The sequence below is a fragment of the Geotrypetes seraphini genome, chromosome 8 (assembly GCF_902459505.1).
Source record: "Geotrypetes seraphini chromosome 8, aGeoSer1.1, whole genome shotgun sequence".
NCBI lineage: Eukaryota > Metazoa > Chordata > Amphibia > Gymnophiona > Dermophiidae > Geotrypetes > Geotrypetes seraphini.
In genome coordinates, this window is record NC_047091.1 from 5,764,473 (window position 1) to 5,789,486 (window position 25,014).

General features: G+C 43.7%; 1 protein-coding gene across 3 annotated transcripts; it reads left to right on the top strand.

The window, feature by feature from the left end:
- Nucleotides 1–525: 525 nt before the first annotated feature.
- Nucleotides 526–19,783, top strand: TMEM222 (transmembrane protein 222). Of its 3 annotated transcripts, none has more exons than XM_033957229.1 (6): nucleotides 526–768; nucleotides 10,808–10,892; nucleotides 12,739–12,770; nucleotides 13,847–13,943; nucleotides 15,386–15,516; nucleotides 19,493–19,783. In XM_033957229.1, exons 1-6 carry the CDS (start codon nucleotides 647–649, stop codon nucleotides 19,605–19,607), a joined length of 582 nt encoding a protein of 193 aa, XP_033813120.1. In that variant the 5' UTR covers nucleotides 526–646; the 3' UTR covers nucleotides 19,608–19,783. The 3 variants fall into 3 exon arrangements, with proteins under 3 accessions (XP_033813120.1, XP_033813122.1, XP_033813121.1); XM_033957231.1 differs by having other exon boundaries at nucleotides 15,386–15,511; XM_033957230.1 differs by lacking the exon at nucleotides 19,493–19,783 and adding an exon at nucleotides 17,042–17,997.
- Nucleotides 19,784–25,014: the final 5,231 nt, after the last annotated feature.

The following is a 25,014-nucleotide window of genomic DNA, read 5'->3' on the forward strand; positions in this document are numbered from 1 at the left end:
AAGGAAATTATAACAAATTTCAAGATGTGTGGAGGCCATTAATAGAATACTGAAAAGATGAAATATATTCTTCCCTGTATAAACATTTTAAGACATCAAGGGAGGGAGGGGGGTGGTATTTTTGATTATGATTGAAACAAACCATTTTCATAAATAAATATGGGAGGGCGTAATATTTTATATTATGATGATCAATTATAGGATTTCAAGTGTATTTGAAAGCTCAGTTGATAAATGTAAATATTGTACTTGATTTAAGATTTGAAATGAATAAAGATTAAAAATAAATAAATAAATGTAGTGATCAAAATGTGTCACTTTTGAGAATTTATATATCTGCTGTCTATATTTTGCACTATATTTAATGGGATCCGGGGGGGGTCCTGTCCCGTTTTGAGGAAAATATATCTACATCTTCCGTTCTTAACACACCTGTGCTGTGATTCTTCAATGTTCCACTTTGACAGGTCATTTCTGCCCTTTAAATTCCCGCCAAGGCCACAACTAGACCCCGTCAAACGAGTCGGGAGGGAGGAGGAACCTAGTAGCACCTCACCAGCAACGCCCCTTGCGGGGCGGAAGCGACGCACGCGCGCCACCGCATTTCCGGCGGGCGGAAGCGGAAGCCGGGCTGTTGCTACCGGCGATGACGGAAGCGGAGGAGGCGAAGATGAAGCAGTTTGCCGAGAGCGGGACCTCGGAGCGGGTGGACCCGGAGCGTGGCCGTTTCCCTTACTGCGTGGTGTGGACGCCCATCCCCGTGCTGACGTGAGTGGTCACGGCCAGACCCTCCCCCACCCCCTCCCCGTTTCTTAGACAGCTAGACCAGGGGTGTCAAAGTCCCTCCTCGTGGGGGCCGCAATCCAGGTCGGGTGTTCAGGATTTCCCCAATGAATAGGAAAGTGCATGCAAATAGATCTCATGAATATTCATTGAGGAAATCCTGAAAATCCGACTGGATTGCGGTCCTCAAGGACCGGAGTTGCCCACCCCTGGACTAGGTCAGCATCGGGTCACCAATCAACTGCTATATCACAGGGGTGTCAAAGTCTCTCCTTAAGGGCCACAATCCAGTCGGGTTTTCAGGATTTCCCCAATGAATAGGAAAGTGCATGCAAATAGATCTCATGAATATTCATTGAGGAAATCCTGAAAATCCGACTGGATTGCGGTCCTCAAGGACCGGAGTTGCCCACCCCTGGACTAGGTCAGCATCGGGTCACCAATCAACTGCTATATCACAGGGGTGTCAAAGTCTCTCCTTAAGGGCCACAATCCAGTCGGGTTTTCAGGATTTCCCCAATGAATAGGAAAGTGCATGCAAATAGATCTCATGAATATTCATTGAGGAAATCCTGAAAATCCGACTGGATTGCGGTCCTCAAGGACCGGAGTTGCCCACCCCTGGACTAGGTCAGCATCGGGTCACCAATCAACTGCTATATCACAGGGGTGTCAAAGTCTCTCCTTAAGGGCCACAATCCAGTCGGGTGTTCAGGATTTCCCCAATGAATAGGAAAGTGCATGCAAATAGATCTCATGAATATTCATTGAGGAAATCCTGAAAATCCGACTGGATTGCGGTCCTCAAGGACCGGAGTTGCCCACCCCTGGACTAGGTCAGCATCGGGTCACCAATCAACTGCTATATCACAGGGGTGTCAAAGACTCTCCTTAAGAGCCGCAATCCAGTCGGGTTTTCAGGATTTCCCCAATGAATATGCATGAGATATATTAGCCTACAATGAAAGCACTGCATGCAAATAGATCTCGTGAATATTCATTGAGGAAATCCTGAAAATCCGACTGGATTGCGTCCCTCAAGGACCGGAGTTGCCCACCCCTGGACTAGGTCAGCATCGGGTCACCAATCAACTGCTATATCATAGGGGTGTCAAAGTCTCTCCTTAAGAGCCGCAATCCAGTCGGGTTTTCAGGATTTCCCTAATGAATATGCATGAGATCTATTAGCCTACAATGAAAGCACTGCATGCAAATAGATCTCGTGAATATTCATTGAGGAAATCCTGAAAACCCAACTGGATTGCGGCCCTCGAGAAGGGACTTTGACACCCCTGAGCTAGATGGTAGTACAAATTTGGAGGCGAGTGAGGCCAAACCTGGATTGGCTCAGCCCTCGTCAGAATAACACCTACAGGTCCCAGATCCTGTATCCAAAATCCTTGGGACCAGATATGTTTATGTTTTGGGAACTTTTTGGAGTCTGGAATGGTAATTATGTCCAGGGAGAGTTAATTTTGAATGGGTTTATCACCCCCAATAATTTTGAAAAGTTGGCTCCCATGGCTAGTACTACTACTTATCATTAATATAGCATGAGTGCTGTACATTAAACATTCAAGAGGCAGCCCCTTCCCTTGTTCAGAAATAGGCTGAAATCCCACCTTTTCGAGATTGCATTCAACACATAATCCTCTCTCATCTCATCACTAGCCTACAATTTTCTGTCTGTCTTGATTTAATTAGATAGTGAGCCCATTTGAGCAGGTACTGTTTCCTTCGTGACTCTACAGCACTACATACATCTGAAAGCGCTCTAGAAATAATTAATAGTAGTAGTAGAGCTTACAGTCTAAACAAGCAAACACGACAAGTAGGGGGGGGGGGGTTAGAGAATTTCTCAGAGAGGGAAATAATATTTTTGCAAAATTTTTTTAAAGTTTTGTAAGATTTGCCAGCTCTGTCAAAACCCAGCCTTATGAATCCTGGTGGCTACTGTTTTCCAGACATATTCAGTATAGTCGTACAATGCGCAGTTGGCTTGAAGGATTATCCCACCTTGACTGTTCAGGACACTGCATGCCATTGTATTTAATGCACAGTTGCTGGTTTCAGCTCATTGTTCAGCATTTAATAGCATTTTTTCAGAGGACTATTTCTCTTGCTTTTGATGACAAGTCCCATTGACATGTTCTGGGTAGTATTTTTGCAGATCACTTTTCCTTTTCTTGCTGCTTGGTTCTGTATTCCACTATTTGTTGAAGTACTTTTATTCTCCTTTCTTGACCCAGCTCAAATAAAACTGATTTCTCAAACCTCCTATGGCATGGGAGGGAGGGTTCATGTTTCTATTAAAATTTGATATGCCACTTAGCCAGTAGGATCTTAGTGGTGTACAATTTTATACAGTATGGCCCGGATTCCGTTAATGCTGCCTCCAGAAACGGCGCCATCCACGTGTCAGTCACATTTAGCCACCGTTAATAGAATCACGGCTTAAGTCTAACACAGGTGCTAGTTACTGGCGCTTATGTTTGATGCCAAAATAATAATAATAATAATTTTATTTCTTATATACCGCTATACCCTAAGTTCAAAGCGGTTTACAGTGAAAGTCGTGTCTGGAGAGAGTACAGTGTTAACAGTAATAATAATAATAATAATAATAATAATTTTATTCTTATATACCGCCATACCCAGCGAGTTCTAGGCGGTTTACATTAAATTAGATTAGGATCCGTATAGACTTGTAGATTTACAACAAATTTATAGGATTTACAACAACTGTAGCCAAAACTTGGCAGATGAAAAGGGAAATTTACAACAAGTTTAGCCAACTTCGTAGATGAAGAGGGCAGAATTACAACAAATTAATCGGATTTACATCGGATTTGGTCAGACTTGGTGGATGAGGAAGGAAGTGGGAAGGAGAAGCAGGGGGAGATAGGAGCTATCGTGCAAGAGAAGAGTCGGGTAGGGGGCCTTGAGATTATCTGAAGGGTCAGTTAAGGGTCTTGTTTGCTGAAAAGGTGGGTTTTGAGTGATTTTCTGAAGTCGAGGTAGGTGGGGGCCTCGAGTATCATTTGGGTTAGCCATGGGTTCATCTTGGCTGCTTGGAAGGCGAAGGTTTTATCAAGGAATCTTTTGAGTTGACAAAGCTTTGGCGAAGGGTATGCGAACAGCTAAATTCTGCGGGATTTCTTGTTGGTGCAGTGAAGATTTAAGTGGGGAGTGATGTATCTTGGCGAAAGACCATTTATCGATTTGTAGCATATGCATGCGAATTTGAAAAGAACTCTGGATTCGAATTGCAGCCAGTGAAGTTGGTTGTAGTATGGGGAGATGTGTTCCCATTTCTTCAGGCCATAGATGAGGCGAATGGCGGTGTTTTGGATCGTTTTTAGTCTCCTGGTGGTTTTCTTTGTGGCGCTCAGATAGATAATGTTGCAGTAGTCCAGAATGCTGAGAATGGAGAATTGTACTAGTAGGCGGAAGGAGGTGTCATTGAAGAATTTTTTTATGGTACGAAGTTTCCAAAGTACCATGAAACATTTCCTGACAATGAGGTCTGTGTTGTTTTCTAAGGATAGGTTTTTGTCTAGGATGACAGTAGGATACAGGATAATACAAAATGAGTAGGTACTGGGGGTGTTTACAATGGTACAAGATGTTAACAAGAGAACAGTTACAGGGTGTTTACGATATGATACACGATACTACAAAGAGAGCCGGTACAGGGGTGTTACAATAAGGTACAAGATAGAAACAAGGGAACAGTTACCGGATGTTTACAATAAGGTACAGGACCCGATACAATACAGTACAATATGATACAATATGAACAGTTACAAGAGATCAATGCTGTTTACAGTTAGATATCTACAATGTGCGTGAGAGAGGTACAGCATAAGCATTGGGGGAAGGGAAATGGGAGGGGGAGGACTTTCGGGGAGGATTATAACTGGTGGGGGGGGAGAGATTGGGTGGAGTTGAAGAGACGGGTCTTCAGAGATTTTCTGAAGTCAGCGTATGATGTGGCTTCGAGTATTGGTTTTGCTAGCCATGTGTTCAGTTGGGCTGCCTGGAAAGAAAGCATTCTGTTTAGGTACTTCTTGTAGTGACATGATTTCAGGGATGGGTAAGTAAAGAGGTTTGTTCTGCGGGAGGTCTTTTTTGGGCAGGAGGTGAGGAATTGGGACGCTAGGTAAGATGGTAGCATCCCGAATATCGCTTTGAAGCTGATGCAGGCAAACTTGAAAAGTATTCTGGATTCAACTGGTAACCAATGGAGTGTTTGGAGATATGGAGAGATGTGTTCCCATTTCTTGAGTCCGAAGATGAGATGGACGGCAGTGTTTTGGATTAATCTTAGTTTGTGGAGGGATTTTTTGTATGCTCCCAAAAATATGATGTTGCAGTAGTCCAGAGTACTCAGGATGGAGGCTTGTACTAATAGACGGAAGGATGATTCGTCGAAAAATTTTTTGAAGGTGCGAAGTTTCCAGAGAGATACATTTTTTGAACATTAGCTCAGTGTGTTTATCTAGTGTTAGGTGTCTGTCAAGGGTAACCCCTAGTATTTTAATAGATTGATCAATTTCGTAGTCTTTGCCATTCACGTGAATCTTGTTGTCTTTTATCTGCTCGTTGGGAGAGGCTAGGAAAAATTTGGTTTTTTCTGTGTTCAGTTTGAGTTTGTAGGCCTTCATCCAAAGTTCTATTTGGTTTAGGATATTGGATAGGTGAATGATGAAATTCGGTGAAATATCGGATAATGGAAGTAAGACGGTGATATCGTCAGCGTAAATGTGGAAGGTGAGGTTTAAGCTCTGTAATAGGTGTTCCAATGAGATGAGGTAGATATTGAAGAGGGTCGGTGAGAGCGGGGAGCCTTGGGGGAGTCCGCAGTTGTTGTTCCAGCTGAAGGAGAGATTATCATATTTGAGTACTTGATAGGACCTGAGTTCGAGAAATCACCGGAACCAGGTAAGAGTGTTTCCTGAGATGCCTATTGCCTCCAAACAGTTCAGCATGATGGAGTGGTCAACTAGGTCAAAGGCGCTGCTTAGATCCAGTTGGAGGATCAAAACGTTGGAGCCTTGACTGAGAAGGGAGTGTTATACAGCCTGTATGGGGTCCATTATTAAAATAATTGCCCAGAACTTGAAGGCCCTTTGTGCTTTCCTTGCTATATCGTTAGTTGAAACAGCTTGCTCTTAGGAATGTTTTACTACTCTATAAATATGGGATTACTAAAATATTTAGTTCTAATTTTTGTATTGTGACTTATATATACTCGTGAGTTATACTCCACATCAAGGCTTAAGTACTACACTAAAGATAGGTGGGGGGGGGGGGGGGTAGGAAAACAGTTATTTATATTTTCAAGCAGCGTAGTTTAGGGTCTGATTTTTATAAGCTTTATTCCCATAGCCACAGAATGGGAGAAAAACTGTATTGACCAAGGCCCTAGTGATTTGAGCACAAAGCTGTGAATCTAGAACAGTTAGCCCCAGCAGATTGGACTATTCTTCTATCCTTTTAAATGAGGTTTTTCCAGTGCTCAGAGCTTTAATTTATTTCTCCCCCCCCCCCCCCCGGTACTACTTCAAGGTGGTAAAAAGCAAAAAAAAGAGAGAGAAAGAGAAAAATGCCTACGAATGTATACAAGCCTTAGGGGAGGACCAGTTAAAATTCTAAGGAACTACAGAGGTGAACAAACATATTTATTAACTAACACACCAAAAAACAGTGAACGCGGTAATACCATAAGTTATATTTTAACTCTTGAGGTTGGACTCCTTTGTTTAGTTCTTATTTCTACCAGGATTCTGTAATCCACCCTGTGTTAGAAAGAGGACCCTGATCTAAAGCTGCTCTGCCATCCCTCTGTTCAGACAGAAGCAACGATGTTAGGTGTTAAATCACCTGAGTCTGAAGCTTTCTTTTCTGACAGAGCTTTTGCTTTAGGGCTTTAATTTGCTTTCTGTCTTAGTTGAAATTACTAGTTTGGTTTGCTTAGAGGAGCAGAAGGAAAGGATAAGACATTCGCCTAGCTTCTGTGTGTATTTATACTTCTTGTCTCACCCTTTCCAGATTTGTAACCTTTGAAAGACAGTGTATGTTTGGTGATCCAAAAAAAGCCATTATTAAGGGCTTGATTCATCATGCTGATGGCTCAGCAGAGCGTGCTCTTTTGAGTCAACACCAAGCAGTGCTTTACTGGGATGGTAGGAATTAAGCAAGTGCTGCGCAGTTAGAAATACAATCTTTTGAATGAGATTCTATCATTATCAAAGATGTCACAGCATTGAATTCCTGAGTCTGGCTATGACTTTGAGGTAAACTGAAATTGTGCATATTGTAGAGGCAGCATTTACAGATCCTTCTGGGGAGAGACTTTCAAACCATCTCGCAACTATACACCTACCCTTTCAGGTAGGTAATTCCATTTGGACATAAGTAAACATCTTGGTCGCTCGTTGAACCTTTTCTAGCACCACTATATCTTTCTTGACCAGAACTGAACGCAATACTCCAGGTGAGGTCGCCTAGCTTCTTGTTTGCTTTTTTGGCTACCGCCACACATTGTTTCATCATATTGTGTACAATGACACCCAGATCTTTTTATTGGGCGCAAACTGTCCCTCAAAGTGGTAATTGTGATTTGGGTTATTCTTCCCAGTGTATTAGTCCATATTAAATTTCTTCTGCCATTTGGATGTCCAGTCCTCCAATTTCCCAAGGTCTGCCTGCAGTTTTTTGTAATCTGCATGCGTTTTAAGTTCAAACAATTTTTATTGATGCCACCAGAAACCACACATCAGCATCACAACAAAATTCAACGATATAACCGAAATACACCCACAACACAAAATATTCACCATAAATCCAGTCATCAACATTTTGATATCTAGCCCCAAACCCCCCTCCCCCCTGTCCCCCACAGCAAATCTATCACTGAGCAGGACTCTGGAATCCGCAACATCTCATCAGAGTTCATTCATCAAAATACTACGTCTCCGGGGATGCAACTGCCCCAAATAAGCCCCCAGGTTTTCAAATAGCGCTGTTGCCCCTTCCACTTCCCTCTAACATACCTCGCTTCCCAGCTGGCCAACTGATGAAGAAAATTATGCCAATAAGAGGGAAGGATGGCAGTCAGCCAACATTGAAAAATGCACTTAAGGGCCACCAGGCTCATTTTGCGACATAGCAGAGTGGAGGCTGCACCCAGAGTCCCGTATGCCCTCGGGATAAACAAGACCAGCTGAGAATCTGCATGCGTTTTAACAGCTTTGAACAGTTTAGTGTGATCTGCAAATTTAATCACCTCGCTCATCGTTCAGATTTCCAGGTCATTTATAAATAAATTAAATAGCACCAGTCCCAGAACAGATACCTGTGTACGGTAGATCATTTCCTTTTGAAAACCCCAGGATAAAGTATGAAAGTAAAAATTGTTGCTATTTGCAGATATGGCAGCATATAGATTAGAATAGCAAATATACTTTTGAAATTGCCAGGTGCAAACTCTTTATTTCCCCAACCTAAATACACACAAGGCAATGCCTCTCTAGTGTGGCTATTCTGAGTTTCATTGGAGGAAGATAGTCTATGGCCTTTGGCCAAGAACTGAGATTGCTGTTGGCTGAGAGGGTAGAAAAGGATTCAGAACCTCCAGAGAGCTGTGCTGACCACTTACGGTTCTGTTGCCTTGTTGGAAAGTAGTTCTGATTGAGCTAGAAGCCCAGAGGAGGATGAGGGAAACAAATTCTAGAGCTAAGTGTATTTGCTTCCGGCCTGACAATCTTTTGTAAAAAGGCAATTAGACACAGAATGATCACTGATCCTCAAAAAACAAAAAGAATTTCCCTGGAAAGAAGTTGCTACACCACCATCAGGCAGTATAGAAAGAAAAGAAACTGAAGAAGCAACACGGAGCATTGTCTAAGGATTTTCACATAGCTTGAAATCCTGCCAGCTCACCAAAACGGGTTCGTTGGCTATTCCATTTCAGCGAATTGCAAAGACATATTTTTTTTGTACATTTGAATCATGATTAAGTTTGTAATTACAAATTCCTGTGTAGATATACAGTTGTTTTTCATATGTGATTTATTTTGTAATTCCAAGTGATTAGATAGGGCATGCCATTAAATCGGAATGAATAAATGTCTGATATATAGTATTTGTATGCTATAAATGGCACTCAGATTTGCATGCATGCCCAACTGGTGTGCACAATTTCATTGTAACAAGCCAGTTATTGCCAATAGCTGGGCACCACTGTGTTTCCCCGAAAATAAGACAGTGTCTTATATTAATTTTGGGCCCAAAAAAATGTGTCGGGATAATCACGTGCCAGACACCAGCGCGCCAACAAGCCAGCGCTGACAATTCGGCGCAAGAAAGAAGCGCGCCGCGTGAAAGCTTCGTTTTAAAGAGGTCTGATGGGGGCGTTGGGGGGGGTGTGTGGGGGTGCAAGCCCCCACATTATAGAGAAAACAGAACTTTTCCCCCCCAAAATTAGAAAAAGTTCCGTTTTCTCTATAATGCAGGGTTCCAACCCCCCCAAACCCCCACCAACAACAAAGCAAACATGATGCAGTAAAGTGGGGGTTTCCCCACTCACACCCTGCTTCGGAGTTCTTTAAAATTAAGCTTTTCCGTGGCGCGCTTCTTTCTTGCGCCAAATTGTCACACTAGGTCTTATTTTCGGGGTAGGTCTTATTTTTTCATGTACAATGATCATCTCTCCCTTCCTCTCCTCCACCCCAGTTCTTCCCCTTTCCTTTCTCTCCCCCACATGTGCAGAATCTTTCCTCCCCTCTCACCCATCCTCTTGTGCCTTCCCTCTGCAGCATCCTTCTATCCCTCCCTCCCTCGTGCAGCAGAACCCTTGCACAGCTTCTATCCCTCCCTTCCGTGCGGCTGCTGCAGAACCCTTGAGCAGCCCCGCCACACAGCCTAACCCCCGCTGACAATCTCAACCTTCCATCCGAACCCAGCTGACCGCGAGACCTACATACCGCCCTCCAAAGAGCAGTGTCGGCAGCACTCTAAACAGGCCGCTTTGCAGCCTCCTGCCGGTGCCTTCCGTGTACCGCGTTGCTGATGATGACATTTTTGATGCGGCAGAGGGAAGGCCCCGGTGGGAGAAGGCCGCAAAACAGCCTGTTTAGAGTGCTGCTGACGCTGCTCTGTGGAGGGAGGTAGTAAGTCTTGCGGTCGGCGGGCTTCGGACAGGAGGGAGAGATGGAAGGATGGGATGGTCAGCGGGATTTGGCTGCGCGGTGGGGGGGGGAAGCACTGCTGCCGGCAAATCTAGGGACTAGGGCTTATTTTCAAAATAGGTCTTATTTTTGGGGAAACACGGAAGCAATCCGTTATCAGTATTAATAGGCAGTTTGGATTTGTATATGCATCTTATCAAGCGCTGTTCTGTAAAGATGTGCATACAAAGGGGGGGCATGGGTGGGTCAGGGGCGTTTGGTAAAAATGCGCACAGTTTTATAGAAGTCAAGGGGTTCTGGACCTAATTTACATGAAATTGTGTGCAGATCCCAACACACTATAAACAACGCCCAACTTGGAGCACTGTTATAGAAGTTAATTATTAATTTTTTTAGCCATCCTCCCAAAGGAGCTTAGAATGGGTTACAGATCAGGTACTCAAGCATCAGTCTCTTTTTTTTTTTTTCTGCACCCAAATTGGGTCACCACTTATTGAATGTAGAGCTAAAACCTCTCCCCCCCCCCCCTTTTTACAAAAAAACAAAAGTGGAATTTAGCGCTGACCAGTGTGCTGAATACTTTGCGCTACTCCCGATGCTCATATGAACTCTATGAGCATTGGGTGCAGCGTGGAGCCGTCCGGTGCTAAAAACTGCTTTTGTGGTTTTGTGAAAAGGGGGGTAAGTATTTTAGATTGTACTAAATTAGCCTTTCTTGTGCCACTTGCCTGTATAACCTATCTGTGAGCAATATTTAGCTATTTTGAGTATGTTTTACTAATTGCTATGTTTAAGTTATAGAATGCCCTTGAATGTCCTCTGTCTCGCAGGTGGCTTTTCCCGATCATTGGCCACATGGGAATATGTACCTCTTCTGGAATCATCCGCGACTTTGCTGGACCCTACTATGTCTCGGTAAGTGCCCATCCTTTTGGTTGAAAGGCTGGCCGCTGCAGTGGGACTTCTTTCTCAAGAGCAGCACAAGCTTAACATTGGCCCCTTATAAATATCCAGGCCCAATAAACCACTCCACCTCTCGCTTTTTCCCCCCCCATTTTCTGCCTCTCTATCGACCCTGGAGCTGTTGAAGGCTATGACTGACAGCTGCATTAAAATGGTCTCCACGACTAGCTTGTTTGACAGGAAACTGATTAAAATCAAGTTATGAGCTGAAAGTGGGGCTTACAGTTGAAAGGTTCCTCCATGGAGCAGGTGTGTAGTAATGGATGAAGGCTCATTTATTAGCACAGGGTGCCCACAAAAACACTCCTTGATTTTAAATGGTTACAAAACCAAAAATTATTGGCATATTCTTTCACCTTTCAGGCTACAGTTTCATCAACTCATAAAGTTTCTTATCCCAGGACAAGCAGGCATGATATTCTCACATGTGGGTGACGTCATCTACGGAGCCCCGATGCGGACAGCTTTTCAAGCAAACTTGATTGAAGATTCAAGTTTGCTGTGCTGCACCATGCATGTGTGCCTCCTGCTCCACTAGAGGGCGCATCCCCTCCTCGTGGTCTCCAGTTCGTTTTTTTCCGCGGAGCCAAGAAGTCCTGTATTTTTTTAGGCTCTGCCCCATGTGCCTTCTTGCACCGCAATTTCTTATTTTAAATTTGTGGGAAGTTGCTGTGCGCCTGTTTATTGTTTTATATTTTATTCCTGCTACCGAATCGCGAAGTCGCAGTTCGTTTTTGGCCGCCTGAGGGCTCCCGGGTTGTCGCGGCCGTGTGGCCTCCCTGGCCGCGGCCTATTTTTTGTCTAATTATGCTAAATGACATACATATTGGTGCTGGTGTGCTGCAGGGGTGCCATTATCCTTGGGAGCAGTGTGATGCAGCTTATAAGGGTGAAAGCGCAAGCGATTGTGTAAGATCTTGCTAACCGTGCTTTTTGGGACTGGTCTTTGCTGTCATCTTATTTATAAGCATATTCCAATAAGTTTTGGTTTTGTAACCATTTCAAATCAAGGAGTGTTTTTGTGGGCACCCTCTATATATTTTTTTATGCCAACTTTTTATATTTAATGCCAAATTCTAAGTGTGTCTGCCAGATGCATGTATAAAATGCAGCATGTGTTTGGTTTTTTTGGCCTGAAAATGCGGGATTAAGATAGGAAGTTTTGGCAGTGGCATAAATCGACGAGAACATCAGGCTGCAGCTTCAAAAAATATTTCTTTCATTTGGAATCTGTGGAAAAGATCTTTGTGCAAGTAAGACTGCTGTTCAGAAGAGCTGGCCAAATAGTATAAGAAGGACCTGGGTTTGATCACCAGCTCAGATCTGCCACCATCCAACTTATCCTGCACAGACAATGTTCACAGCCCAGAGATAGAGGGTGCCAATGTCATTATGCAGCAGTGATACCTTGTGGCCAGATTTAAGGCCTGTGATTGCTGGGTTTTGGGAGGAGCCTTGGTGCATGATCCCCCCAATCAGGGGCCATTGCTGCAGTGACTGGACTAAAGTAAGTTTTGAGCATCTGGAATAAGACAAACTTGACAAATACATCCTGAAGTGCATGAGGCATGTCTACTAGAACAATTCACTGGATCTAAAGCATCTCATGTTGATTTATGGTTTTCTGAAAGGAGTTTGATTTAAAAACACACACTCAAAACACAACCTGACAGCATCTCTCTTTAACCTGCACAAGTCTGTTGACGTCAAGGATTTCTGTAATTGGTGGAGTGTGCGTATTGGAAGTGTGATCGTTTGCATCTATATAACTAATGGATGTTTTTCCTTTCTTCTGTAGGAAGACAACATGGCCTTTGGAAAGCCAGTGAAGTAAGTAATTATTCAGTAATATGAATAATCTTCCCCTCTTCAGGGTACACAGAGCGATTCTCATGTTAACAGTTCGGTTTCAACATAAGGACTCCGAGTATCTAAGTAAACTAATTTTTAAAGGCAAGGTGCATAGATTTTGCAAAGGAAAACCGACTCCATACCTGCTAGTTGTGTGTTTAGCGGAGTGTGGGGTAGAATTGCTTCTGAAAAAGTCAAGTCTGCAATCTGTTTTATTCCTCCAACCTGAACACATACAGGGGATTGCCTTTTTTAGTACAGCTGAAAGCAGAGTGATATGAATCCCACATGAGAAGTTTTTAGATAGGATAAATTAAGCTTCTCTAAATGAAAACTTGTTGTGAAAACAGCAATAATAATAAAACAATGCATTTCAGTGCCTTAAGCAGAAATATAGTGGGAATAAACCTTCTTAAATTCAATATATCCTATCGGTAGAAAGTCTGTTTGAAAGAGGGAGGTTGTGCTTGCCATACCTAGTTTACAAGTGAGGTTCATTCCTGTCCTGGTACGAGTATGTACACAACAAACCCATCTGGAGACACCTTCCCCTTGTGAGACCTGTCTGAGATGCTGCCTTTTTTTCCCCCCTCTTATTAAAGATGCTGGGCAAACAGCATTAGAAATCAGTCTTCCTTTTTGTTGACTTGGTGGTCTGCATTTCAGTCCTTGTGAGAGACGCAGCCAGTCAGGCTTTCAGGACAGTGGCAATAATAAGGAGCAGACCAAATCATATCGGGAAGTGAGTGATTTATTACAAAAAAGGTACCTAACATGGCCACGTTTCGCCCTAAGGCTGCATCAGGGGTTGAAACTAAAAGGGGGATTCTTTAGCCTCTGTGCCGAGACCGTTGTTTGTGATTGAATGTGGACCATTCTGCATTGGCTACTAAGTTGCTTTCACATAGTGATTTCTTTGTAGACAATAACAAGCTGACCCAAATCTGAAGCAGCCCCATTTCAAGACTTGGCTGTTTCTGTTTTGAAAAGCCTGAACTTTGCTTGGGTTCTTCCCATGTGCTGGAGGTAGAGACAATTGTTTTCTCTCTCTACAGGTACTGGAAATTGGACTCCACAAAGGTATATTCCACAAGCCAGAGTGCGTGGGATACTTCAGTGCATGAGGCCTCTGAGGAGTACAAACACCGGATGGTATTTTATTTATTCCATTTAAGTATTTATATTCTGCTTATAGCCTAAGCAGTTTACATTCAGGTACGCAAGCATTTTCCCTATTTGTCCCGGTGGACTCACAATCTTGCCCAGGGTCATAAGGAGGAGTGTGGGTTTGAACCCACAACCTCAGGGTGCTGAGGTTGTAGCTGTAACCACCTGAATTTGTTGCATTGGCAGAACCCTTGGGAAGGAGATTGCTGGATCTTACAAACTCTATGATTCCAAGGGTTTTATATTTCATTTGTCTTGCAGTGACTTTCTAAGTAATTACTGTGAAAAATGTTGAACTCCAGTAATTTAAACTCAATGTAAAAATATAACAAAGGCACAGAAATAAGGCAGGACTTTTTGGCCCTCTTGAGTGAGGGGACTGTGCATGTGCACTTGAGAATGGGCATTTCTTTCAGTCTAGAAATGGTTCTAAATCCATCTCAACAATGGGTCCATTGGAGTTATATTTAGGACCCATCTTTCATGCATGTGGACTAGAGCAGTGGTTCCCAACCCTGTCCTGGAGGACCACCAGGCCAGTCGGATTTTCAGGCTAGCCCTAATAAATATGCATATGAGAGATTTGCATATAATGGAAGTGACAGGCGTGCAAATCTGCTCCATGCATATTCATTAGGGCTATCCTGAAAACCCGACTGGCCTGGTGGTCCTCCAGGACAGGGTTGGGAACCACTGGACTAGAGAGTTGCGTGGGGACAGAAATCCCACCCATCCCCGCCCTTCCCTGCCAGGATCCTCTCCGTCCCCACCCGATCCCGCCAGATTCCTCTCCATCCCCACCCGTCCCCGTCAGGATCTTCTCCGTCGCCACCCATCCCCGCAAGCAATTACCTCCATCTCCGCCCGTCCCCATAAAAAGCAGCAATTACTTCTGACAGGATCATCAATTCCACAGTTTCTTTTGTATTTGCGCTGCTGTTTTCCTTGTGGAATCTCTTTGGTGGAACCTTTTTTTTGTTTTCTGTTCAGGTAATTAACTTATAAACCCCCTCTTTACTAAGGCTGACGTGTCCATTATATTATGTGGACGAACCCTGCTTCCAAAGCCTTCCATCCCTGTAGGAGTCCCATTGGTTAGAGGGGGTTCCCATGGGAGTCCCATGGGCCAGAGGGGGGTCCCCGTGGGTTAGGTGGGATTCCCGCGGAACCCCCTTGGGACCCGCGGGATTCCCGTGATCCCCGTTCCGTGCAGACCTCTAGTGTGGACAGGGTTCTGTGTACAATTTGCATGAATTTTCTTTGTTGTATCCTGTGTACAATACAGATGTATTTCAGTGTTCCCTGATGTTCTATATACAGAATATAAGTGCAGTTTTATGCTTCTGTGTATATTTTGATTGTGTGCTGTTGTATACTTGTTTATCTTCTCTCTTTCAACTGTCTCTCTCCTTATCCTTCATTTCTAGCACAACTTGTGTTGTGACAACTGTCACTCGCATGTGGCTCTTGCCTTAAATCTGATGCGATATGATAACAGCACCTCCTGGAACATGGTGAAATTGTGCTTCCTGATCCTCCTCCATGGGAAATACGTGAGGTGCGTATTCAGCTTCACTCTTACTGCTACATAAAATTCATTGGAAGATCAGTGCACACCTCTGCTGCCCCTTGCCCAGGAGCTGGTGTCGCATCGCCTTGGTTTCCTAAACTTGGACTGGTTTCACTGATAATTCTTGAAAGCAAAATACAATGGTACACAGTCTCACTTATCGGCTGAAAAGCAACGAAACAGACTTGTGTGTAAAATGCCTATATGTGCAGAGCTCTCAGACACCTACACCGTCAAATCATAGTAGATGGTTCAAACGGCTCTTGTAGGTTACAGATATCATTCATTGAGCTCTAAAAAATAAAGTGCAAATGCTATGTGCAATAAACTTAATAAATACAAAGTGCAAAGTGCTATATAAAGTCAGTCAAAATGGCACTTATCTTCTGTAGTTTAGCGCTCAGTTCAAAATCTGGTTCAAAATGCTCCGTGCCCAACGGGACCCGTTTCGCCTCAGTAATGGCTTTTTCAGGGGTCTAAGTCATTGAACAGCTCCTAAGGCGTCTCTGACAAAATGGCGTTTGCACTTTATTTTTTAGAGCTCAATGAATTACATGACATTAAGGACTTCTATTCCGCCTATACCTTGCAGTTCAAGGCGGATTACAAAAGAGCTAACTGGACATTTCCAGTGAAGTTACAACAGTTTTTTTTTTGTTACAAGGGAGGAGAGGTACCTGGATTGAATCCGGAAGAACTTGCAAATTGGATATTAAATTGGCTGTACGTTACTGTGTGATAGAACAAATAGATTACAGTTAGAGTACAAATAAGATTACGTTACATTTCAGGGATCTGAATACTTGGTTGGTGTTTTGGGGAGGAAGAGATTATTTAAGTGGAGGTTTTGAGGGGAGAATTTATCTAGGAGGAGGGGGAAGGGTTGGGTTAAAATAGCTGGATACATTTTTTTGAAAAGTAGGGTTTTGATTTCTTTTCGAAAAGTTTTGAAGTCGCCCGTTGCCGTCAACAGGTTGGAGATGGAGTGGTTAAGTTTTGCTGCTTGTGTCGCCAGAAGGTTATCAAACATCTTTTTGCGCTGAGTGCCCTTGAGGGTTCGGAGTTCTTCTTTGTCTTGAGGTGAGGATCTGGTTTAGGCGGTTGTTTAGATGGGGGGGGGGGGGGGGGGCGGAGCCGTTTAATGCTTTGAATAATAGAATTTGAATTGAATTCGTGCTTGCATAGGTAGCCAGTGAGAGTCTAAAGAGCCGTTTGAACAATCTACTATGATTTGACGGTGTAGGTGTCTGAGAGCTCTGCACATATAGGCATTTTACTGATAATTCTTGAACAGGGCCTGCATATGTTCTGAGCCTTTTGTGGGGGAATAAAGGAGCGATCACCTCACTGAGTTCAAATGTGACACAAGCATGATTTAAATATGCTGACGTCTTCTGTAATCTTTCCTCCTTCCTAAGACTTAATCCCACACCATCACCACAGCCTATATGTCTCTCTGATTATTACTGCACCTTATGCCATCTAGTTTCAAACTGTTTCTTTTCTTTTCCAGTATTGGAGGTTTTGTGAAAACATGGCTTCCGTTTGTCCTTCTCATGGGCATTTTACTGACAATCAGCCTGGTGTTTCACTTACGGTGATGGACTTTTGCTTAGCATTTGCAGCCAGGATGAACCCCCCGTCTTCCAGTCCAGTGCATGGAGACACCAGGCCCAGGTGGAGTCTTTAGGACAGAGAGAGCGAAGATGGCAGGTCTTCCCTTTTTTAGTAATGTCCCCTGATTTTCACTGGTTTTGTCACTGTGCCGAGCCTTCTGATGCTGATGGGAGGAAAATGGGGAAGCTGGGCTCTTCACTCCATTGGTTACATTCAATGCTTCAGTACCACAACTGGTCCTGGAAAGGGATGAGAATTGAAGGCATAGCTGATCAGAGTGAGTACAGGATGGATTCCACACAGAAGAGGTTTTAAATGGTGAAGAAAAAGACATGACCAGTCGTTAAGAGACAAAATTAGAACCTTAAGGGTTCCAACCATGCAATCCTAGGCCAGTCTTATAAACTTCCTCTCTCTGTCTTCCAAACAATTATTATTCAGTCCTCTTCATGTTTTATTGAATCTCTTATCTACAATAGCAGCTGGTAGTGCTCAAAACACTTAACTTTCTTTTGACATGGCGGCTGCTTATGGCTGAGGTGGTCTGTTTAAAGAGCAGAGGACTGGGAATTGTAACTCCTTGCATGGTGCGACCAGGGACAATACACTTAAGCTCCTTAGCCCTCAGTTTAGCCAAATATTGGTAAAATGGTTAGTACTAACATTTGTGATTGTATAAAATCCTAGCATTTCAGAAAGATTTATAAGCTCCGTAGGATCCTCTGTTAATTGGGAGAAGCTGTTGAAATATATTTCTTCAAGCATTTTAGTCTAGGTAGCCTTGGTAATATGTGGGCAAGGTCTTCTTTCTTGTTTTTCTTTGTTGTCCATGAATTCCCCCCCCTCCTTAGATTCATGGTGATTTCTTTGTAGCTTGCCTTCATTTGCTTTGGATTGAAGTAGAAAATGACACGGTGACGGAATTCATCACCGTTCCCGTCCCTACGGATAACTGCAGGAAACCATCCTCATCTCATTCTTTAAGGAGAGGGGGAAGAATCAGAGTCTGAATGGGCCCAGCCACTGATCTTCAAGCTTTGCATTGGAGAATGCTAGTGTAGGAGGCCTGAGGTTGAGATAAACACTAAACAATTACACAGGATAGTTTCCTACGATTATTAGTGGGGACAGGGACAAATTCTGTCCCCTTGTCATTCTCTGAAGGTCCGTCAAGCCCAGGATCCTGTTTCCAACAGTTGCCAACCCAGGTCCCAAGTACCTGGCAGAAACCCAAAGAGTAGCAACATTCCGGAGCTCATATTGTGATGTCATAATGCCTCATTCCACCAGTGCCTAAGAGTGATGTCACAATGGCTGGATTGTCCTGTACTTGGTTTACATAAGAATTGCCATAGAGAATGACAGGGGGGACTGACGGCAGGGATTACCCTTTCTCCATTAACAGAAGTGCTTAGCCTATAACGAAATTCTGCCAACTGAATTACATGATGGTGCACCTTGATATATGCTGTGAACTCCAGAAAGAAGCCCTTTGGCCCAAGCTAGCAGTGAATTTGAGAGACGGAAATCCTGCTTGTCATTTCCTGGTTACAGAATGAGACTCGTATGACATCTGAAGACATCTGGTGGCCCAACTTACTGGTCTTTGAATATAACATATGAATGGCCATACTAGGTCAAACCAATGGTCCTTTAGCCCAGTATCCTGTTTCTACGGTGGCCAATCCAGGTCACAAATACCTAGCAGAAATCCAATTAGTAGCAACATTCTAGAGCTCTCTGTGATGTCATAATGCCTCATTCCACCAATGCCTAAGAGCCAACTTCAGCAGTGATGTCACAGTGGCTTGATTGTCCTATATTTTGCTCACTTAAGAGCATAAGAATAGTCGTATTGGGTCAAACCAATGGTCCTTTAGCCCAGTATCCTGTTTCTACGGTGGCCAATCCAGGTTACAAGTACCTGGCAAAAACATAAATAGTAGGCACATTCCATGCAGGACAAGCATTGGTTTTCTCTATGTTTGTCTAAATAGCGGACTATGGACTTTTCCTCCAGGAATTTGTCCAAACCTTTATTAAAACCAGCTACATTAAGCGCTGTTACCATATTCTCTGGCAACGGGTTCCAGAGCTTCCAAAATGTTTGTGCTCCTTCAGGTAAAAGAATAATTCCTAGGTTTCTTCTTGAAATACCAGGATTGCAAGGCCTGACAACTCTGGTGCAGTCTAGTGGATTGATGGGTTGTTCTCCCCCCCCCCCCCCCGAACCGCATTTGCTTTGTTCATTCTTGAAGCTGTAATTTATGCTTGGACAAAAAAAAACAACCCTGCAAAGTACTTCAGGCCATTCCTGCTGACTGTCTGCTTTTCTGCTCTATTCAAGGACTCCAGAGCCTAATTTCCAGCAACCAAATCGGGACAAAACAAAGGTGACTGAGGAGCTACCAAGGCTAGAGACATTACATATGGAATTTATATTCTGCTATTACAAAAAATAATGTTCACAGTGTATTACAATAAGACTTTGAATTACTAGAAATATTCCCACCTAAATATAATTCTTACAGCAATCAATTGCCAATATTTGTTTACATCTAAAAAAATCTTAACACAGTTAATTAGTTTGCTAATACAAATTTCTTTAAAAAAAAAAAAGAAGCTTTCAAAAACTTCTGAAATAATATATAATTGCTTTCTGAACTTTTCATAAGAGGAAGGGCATTCCAGACAGAAGGGGCTAAGTACACAAAAGATGAATTTCAGTGACTAGCGGCTCTTACAAAGCTGCGCTAGCGGCCCCGAAGCCCAGAGAAATTTTTAAGGGTTTCGGGGCTGTTGCCGCGCGGCTTTGTAACAGAGGCCGTCCATTGTTTAATTTTACAGATGGATGCTTAAAATAAAATTTATTGTGCGACGTTTGACCCGTTCTCCCTGATTAGAGTGCAGTTGAATTCACCATATAAGATTTTTAAATATTAAAACGCAAAGCTTAGGGCTCCTTTTCCGAAGCTGGGAGAGCGGTTTTAGCGTGTGCTGAATTGCCATGCAGCGCTAGACCTTAAACACCAGCATTGAGCTGGCGTTAGTTCTAGCCGCGTAGCGTGCGCTAAAAACGCTCTCCCAGCTTAGGAAAAGGAGCCCGTAAACTGGATTCTTGCATTTACTGGCAGCCAACATAATTTTACAGCAGTGAGGTGGGCAGCATTCCAGAACGTAAGGCAACCATTGGAGGCAGTGCAGCTTGTGCGTGTGTCCGGTGATGGAGGCGGTGAGAGCTGAAGGCGGTTGTGGACACGACTGCCGGACACTTAGGCCCTGATTCTACAAAGTGCGTCTCGATTTTAGGCAGCTGTAGGCGTCCTACAGCTGTCTAATCAGCCAATCGGGATGCACGTTTTTTTTAAAAAATGCTCCCCAGGCAGGCCGCCTATATTGAAGGCGCCTCCAGGAGCCTAGGGAGGCCCGCAAGATGCCTAAGCTCGCCTAAAGGCCTTAGGCGAACCTAGGCGGCCCTACGTGTCTCCCTAGTAGAGGAAGAGATGCTTAAAATGTAGGCCAGCAAAATGCTGGTCTACATTGTAAGTAGACGCGACCGCTATACTGAGGGATCTCCCTGCTGCAATAAGTATAGCGGCCGCCTGTCCCATCACCGGCAGGAGGATGCCCAACTCCTCCTGTCGGAACCCCCCCTACCCCCCAAACTGATAATCGCCGACAGGAGGCTATACACAGCTGAAAGCTTTATTATATTTATTATTATAAACTGATAAGATTTATAAACTATAAGACAACTTTGCATGCAAAGTTGTCATTTCTTTAATAAGACATTAACGATTTTTTTTCTGCGGCCCTCCAACTACCTACAAATCCAAAATGTGGCCCTGCAAAGGGTTTGAGTTTGAGACTGCTGCTCTATCACATGTTGAAAATGGAAAATAAAGATAGAAATTGCCTTGGGGTAAAAAGACTGCCTTAGGGAAGCAACTTGGAAGCAAGTGTAATTATGATAAACCAAATATATCATAAAAATATCATAAAATCTATGGTGGATTTTACTGAGTGGCCACATCTAAAAATATAGAAATTGCCTCTGGGCTAGCAGTCATTTGTATGTCTTCTGCTCGACTATTTGATGCTTTGGGGTCTTCTATACATGCATTTTTGCAAAGTATGCGCTTCTTAATGCTTTCGATAATTCTTTAACTTTCTGCGGTCTCTGTGGCCAAGATTTCCTTGACAGTACCCTGAAGTGTTTTTGGCTTTGAAAAGTTTGCCCTGGTCTTTAAGCTTCTCTCAGACTTTTCTAAAAGTCTCAAACAAGTCTGGGCATTTTGTAATTGTCACATACCTGAGAGGAAAAGGTTAAGAAAATCAGATTGCGATCATTTTGTAAAACCAGTTTAAAAATAACTTTTTGCGCATTACCATTGGATATAGTGTGGACACCATGTCAAATTAGGAGGCCAGTAAACAACCTGTGGTAGGTGATTACTTTTTAATGGAATTTACTTTGCAAGGCCTACATTTTAAATTCAGCAAAACCATTTTCCAAAAACACTTTGATATGTGTTTTAAGCAATAACTGCTTTAAATAGAAGCACTTTTCCCACTGATTTCTATGTTCAAACATTTTATTGTTATAAGTACTTAACATGTGTATGTTTATACAGCAAGATGAAAAAAAAAACCAATCCTCACCTTAACCCTTAAATTGGCAGATGGTGAAAATGGCTACTTTACAGAACTTGATGTTGAACGAGAGCAACAGTGTGGAGTAACAGGCATTTGGAGATGCAGATCTCCCATAAGAGCCTTAGAAACACACAATGGCTCAGTAAGGGTAGGAGGCGCCCTCTGAGCCCTCTTCTATGCTCATCACCACTCCCCACTTGCTATCTCCCAACCCCCCTCCCCCCCCGGTACCTCTAAATCTTCATCAGTGTGAGTGGCTTTTCTCCAGCATGCTCCTCACACCTGCCTTGGATTTTCCTCTGTCATCACTTCCTGGCCCCTTGACCTGGAAGTGATTCAGAAGAGAACCAGGCTGACGCAAGCAACAGGGAGGAGAAGATCTACAGAGATACGGGGTGGGGGAAGGGATGGCACGAGCGTGGTGTGGTGAGGCAGAGAGGTTCTGGCGCCCCCACCGACATGAGGCCTGGGACAGTACACCCCCCCCCCCCCCCATTTACTACGCCACTGGAAACACATTGCTTCTGAGCAACAATGCCAAATAAAGGGTTAACCAAGACCTCATTCTCCCCTATCTCCATATTTCAGAGTATATCCAAATGTATTACTTCAGAAGGCCTTGGTTCTTATGACCTGAATCTAAATGGTTCCCACCAAGACTTAACCAGATATGTAGCAACACATGGCAGTTTGTCCAGCTGATTTAATATATTTGTGGCCTAGCCACCCTCACTTGGAATCAGTTTATTTTCTTCCGGAAACTTGGATGAACTTATTTATATATAATATATTTTTTATTAAAGCAATGCGTCAAATCCAACAGATAAAAGACAAAAAACATTTTGATACATCTCAAAACTCACCCAAATCCCAACCCTCCCACTCTTCCCCATCCCCCCCACCCCACCCCACCCGGGCAGCAGCAGCAGTAAAAGCAAAACCTTGTAAAAGAAACCAAAGTATGGAAATATTATACAAGTCATACATCCCAAAGTTGTTGTTGAATAGTCGAGACAAATGTTAAACTAAAGAGGTACCAGCATTGGCGGAACAGTCTACCCTTTTTTGATGTCAAGTCCACAATATCCTTGCGTTCCAACAACATTTGCTGTAACATTAGTGACCTCCACTGTTGAAGAGAAGGAGGTTGAGGCGAAAGCCATTGCGTCAGTATACATTTCCTGCCCATGAGTATTGTCTTTCTAAGGAAAAGTGCACACCCCTGTTTAGGTGGATGGAAACGAATTTGTAAAGTAAAGAGAAAGGTAGGGTGCATCCTCCATGAGCATCCCCAAAGCTCAGCCACCGCAGACACCACGGTTATCCAGAAGGTAGACACCAAGGGGCATGTCCAAAACATATGTCCGAAAGATGCCATAAGGTGTGCGCACTTTCCACAGCCAGAAGTCGCGCTAATCCCCATAGTCAGAGCTCTCTTGGGGGGATAAAACGCTCTTAATATAAATTTGTAATTTCGCTCCTTCTCTATTGCGGATAGTGTAGGGTTGTTCCCCACCCGAAGGCCCCTACGTAGCATATCATCTGAGATAGGCACTTGAAGATCAGCCGACCATTTCTGAGCAAGAGCAATTAAGTCCAGTTCTCCGGATAGATCCCGTAAGCACCTATGAAAAAATTTCAACGGGACATGGTCTTGAGCAGTAAGATCTAGCGCTTCCCGTAAGCTAGAGTGAACTTCCTCTTTCAATGGCACCGGTGTCAAAGTATGTATGTAGTGACAGAGTTGTCGAAAGGCAAACCAGTCCCCAGGTGGCACATGGAACTGTGTTTGGAGTTCAGCAAATGAAGTAGGCATACCCGTATCCTGTACCACCTGGGATACATAATGCAGTCCCAGAGACCTCCAACGTCTGAAAGTTGCAGAGTCCAAGCCGGGAGGAAAGTCCCCGTTGCCAACCACAGGGAGATATGGTGTTGCAACAGAAGAGATGTGCAGCAACTTACATAACCTCTTCCAAGCCATGCGCATTGCCTGCAAAAAGGGGTGTGAATGTAGTATTGGCAAATCAGGCAAATGCCTAACATGTAACAGGTAGCTAAAATGATAAGGTCTAAATTCAAAACATTCATTCTCAGGCAAAGAAAACCAAGTAGTGTTACAAAACCAATCATGAAGATGTCTTAATTGACACGCAAGGGCAAATCGTGAGATATCCAGTAAACCCCACCCCCCTCGATACTTTGGCAACATCAACTTGGACAAGGCTATCCTAGCCCTCTTACCCTGCCATAAGAATGTGGAAAGGTGGGAGTTTAGTTGTGTTAAGTGTATGTTTGTTAACATAATGGGTAGCATTTGTAATATATAGAGCCATTGCGGCAACAATATCATATTGTATAATGCTATTCTACCAGAGAGGGATAATGGAAGGTTCCTCCAACCCGCAAGTGTAGTCTTTGTACGCTGAAGCAGAGGTGTAATATTAATAGAGTACAACCTGCCCAGGTCCTGAGGAATCACCACCCCCAAATATGTTAGCTGAGACGCAGCCCACTGTAAAGGAAAGTCCCCCTGCCATTCAAGACGTACCTCAGGCGATGTGGACAACGCCATGGACTTCTGTTTATTAAGCACCAAGCCAGAATATAAATGAAATTCATCCAGAAGATCCAAAGCTCGAGGCAGAGAACGTTGAGGAGAGCCCAACGTTAGCAAAAGATCGTCCGCAAATGCCAACACTCTCAGTTGGGACGTTCCCTCCGGGAGCCCCACAATTTCGTCATCCTTTTGTAGCGTACGTAATAAAGGGTCTAAATACAATAAAAAAAGAAGAGGTGACAATGGACATCCCTGACGCGTCCCCCTGCCCACCGGGAAAGAGGTAGAACGCACACCATTAACCAATACAGATGCCGTAGGCTCAGCATAAAGCGCGCGAATCCATGCCATATAACTATCCGGAAATCCCATATGGGATAAAACCTGGAAAAGATAATGCCACTGAACCTTATCGAAGGCTTTCGCCGCGTCTAACCCAACCAGTAGTCCCGGGGACTTGACCTGTTGTGCTCGAGAGTAAGCTAGGAGCACCCGGCGCACATTGAGTACCGATTGACGGGAACGTACAAAACCAACCTGCTCCGGCACAATGATGGAGGGCAACAGGGCCGCCAGCCTATCCGCCATGAGACGTGCTAAAATTTTTAAGTCGACATTCAACAGTGATATGGGTCTGTAAGATTCGATATCAG

Coding starts and splice junctions, on each gene's coding strand:
- TMEM222 (XM_033957229.1), top strand. CDS start 647: ATGACGGAAGCGGAGGAGGCGAAGATGAAGCAGTTTGCCGAGAGCGGG. Junction 769..10,807: donor ACGCCCATCCCCGTGCTGAC/GTGAGTGGTCAC, acceptor TCTGTCTCGCAG/GTGGCTTTTCCCGATCATTG. Junction 10,893..12,738: donor CTGGACCCTACTATGTCTCG/GTAAGTGCCCAT, acceptor TTTCTTCTGTAG/GAAGACAACATGGCCTTTGG.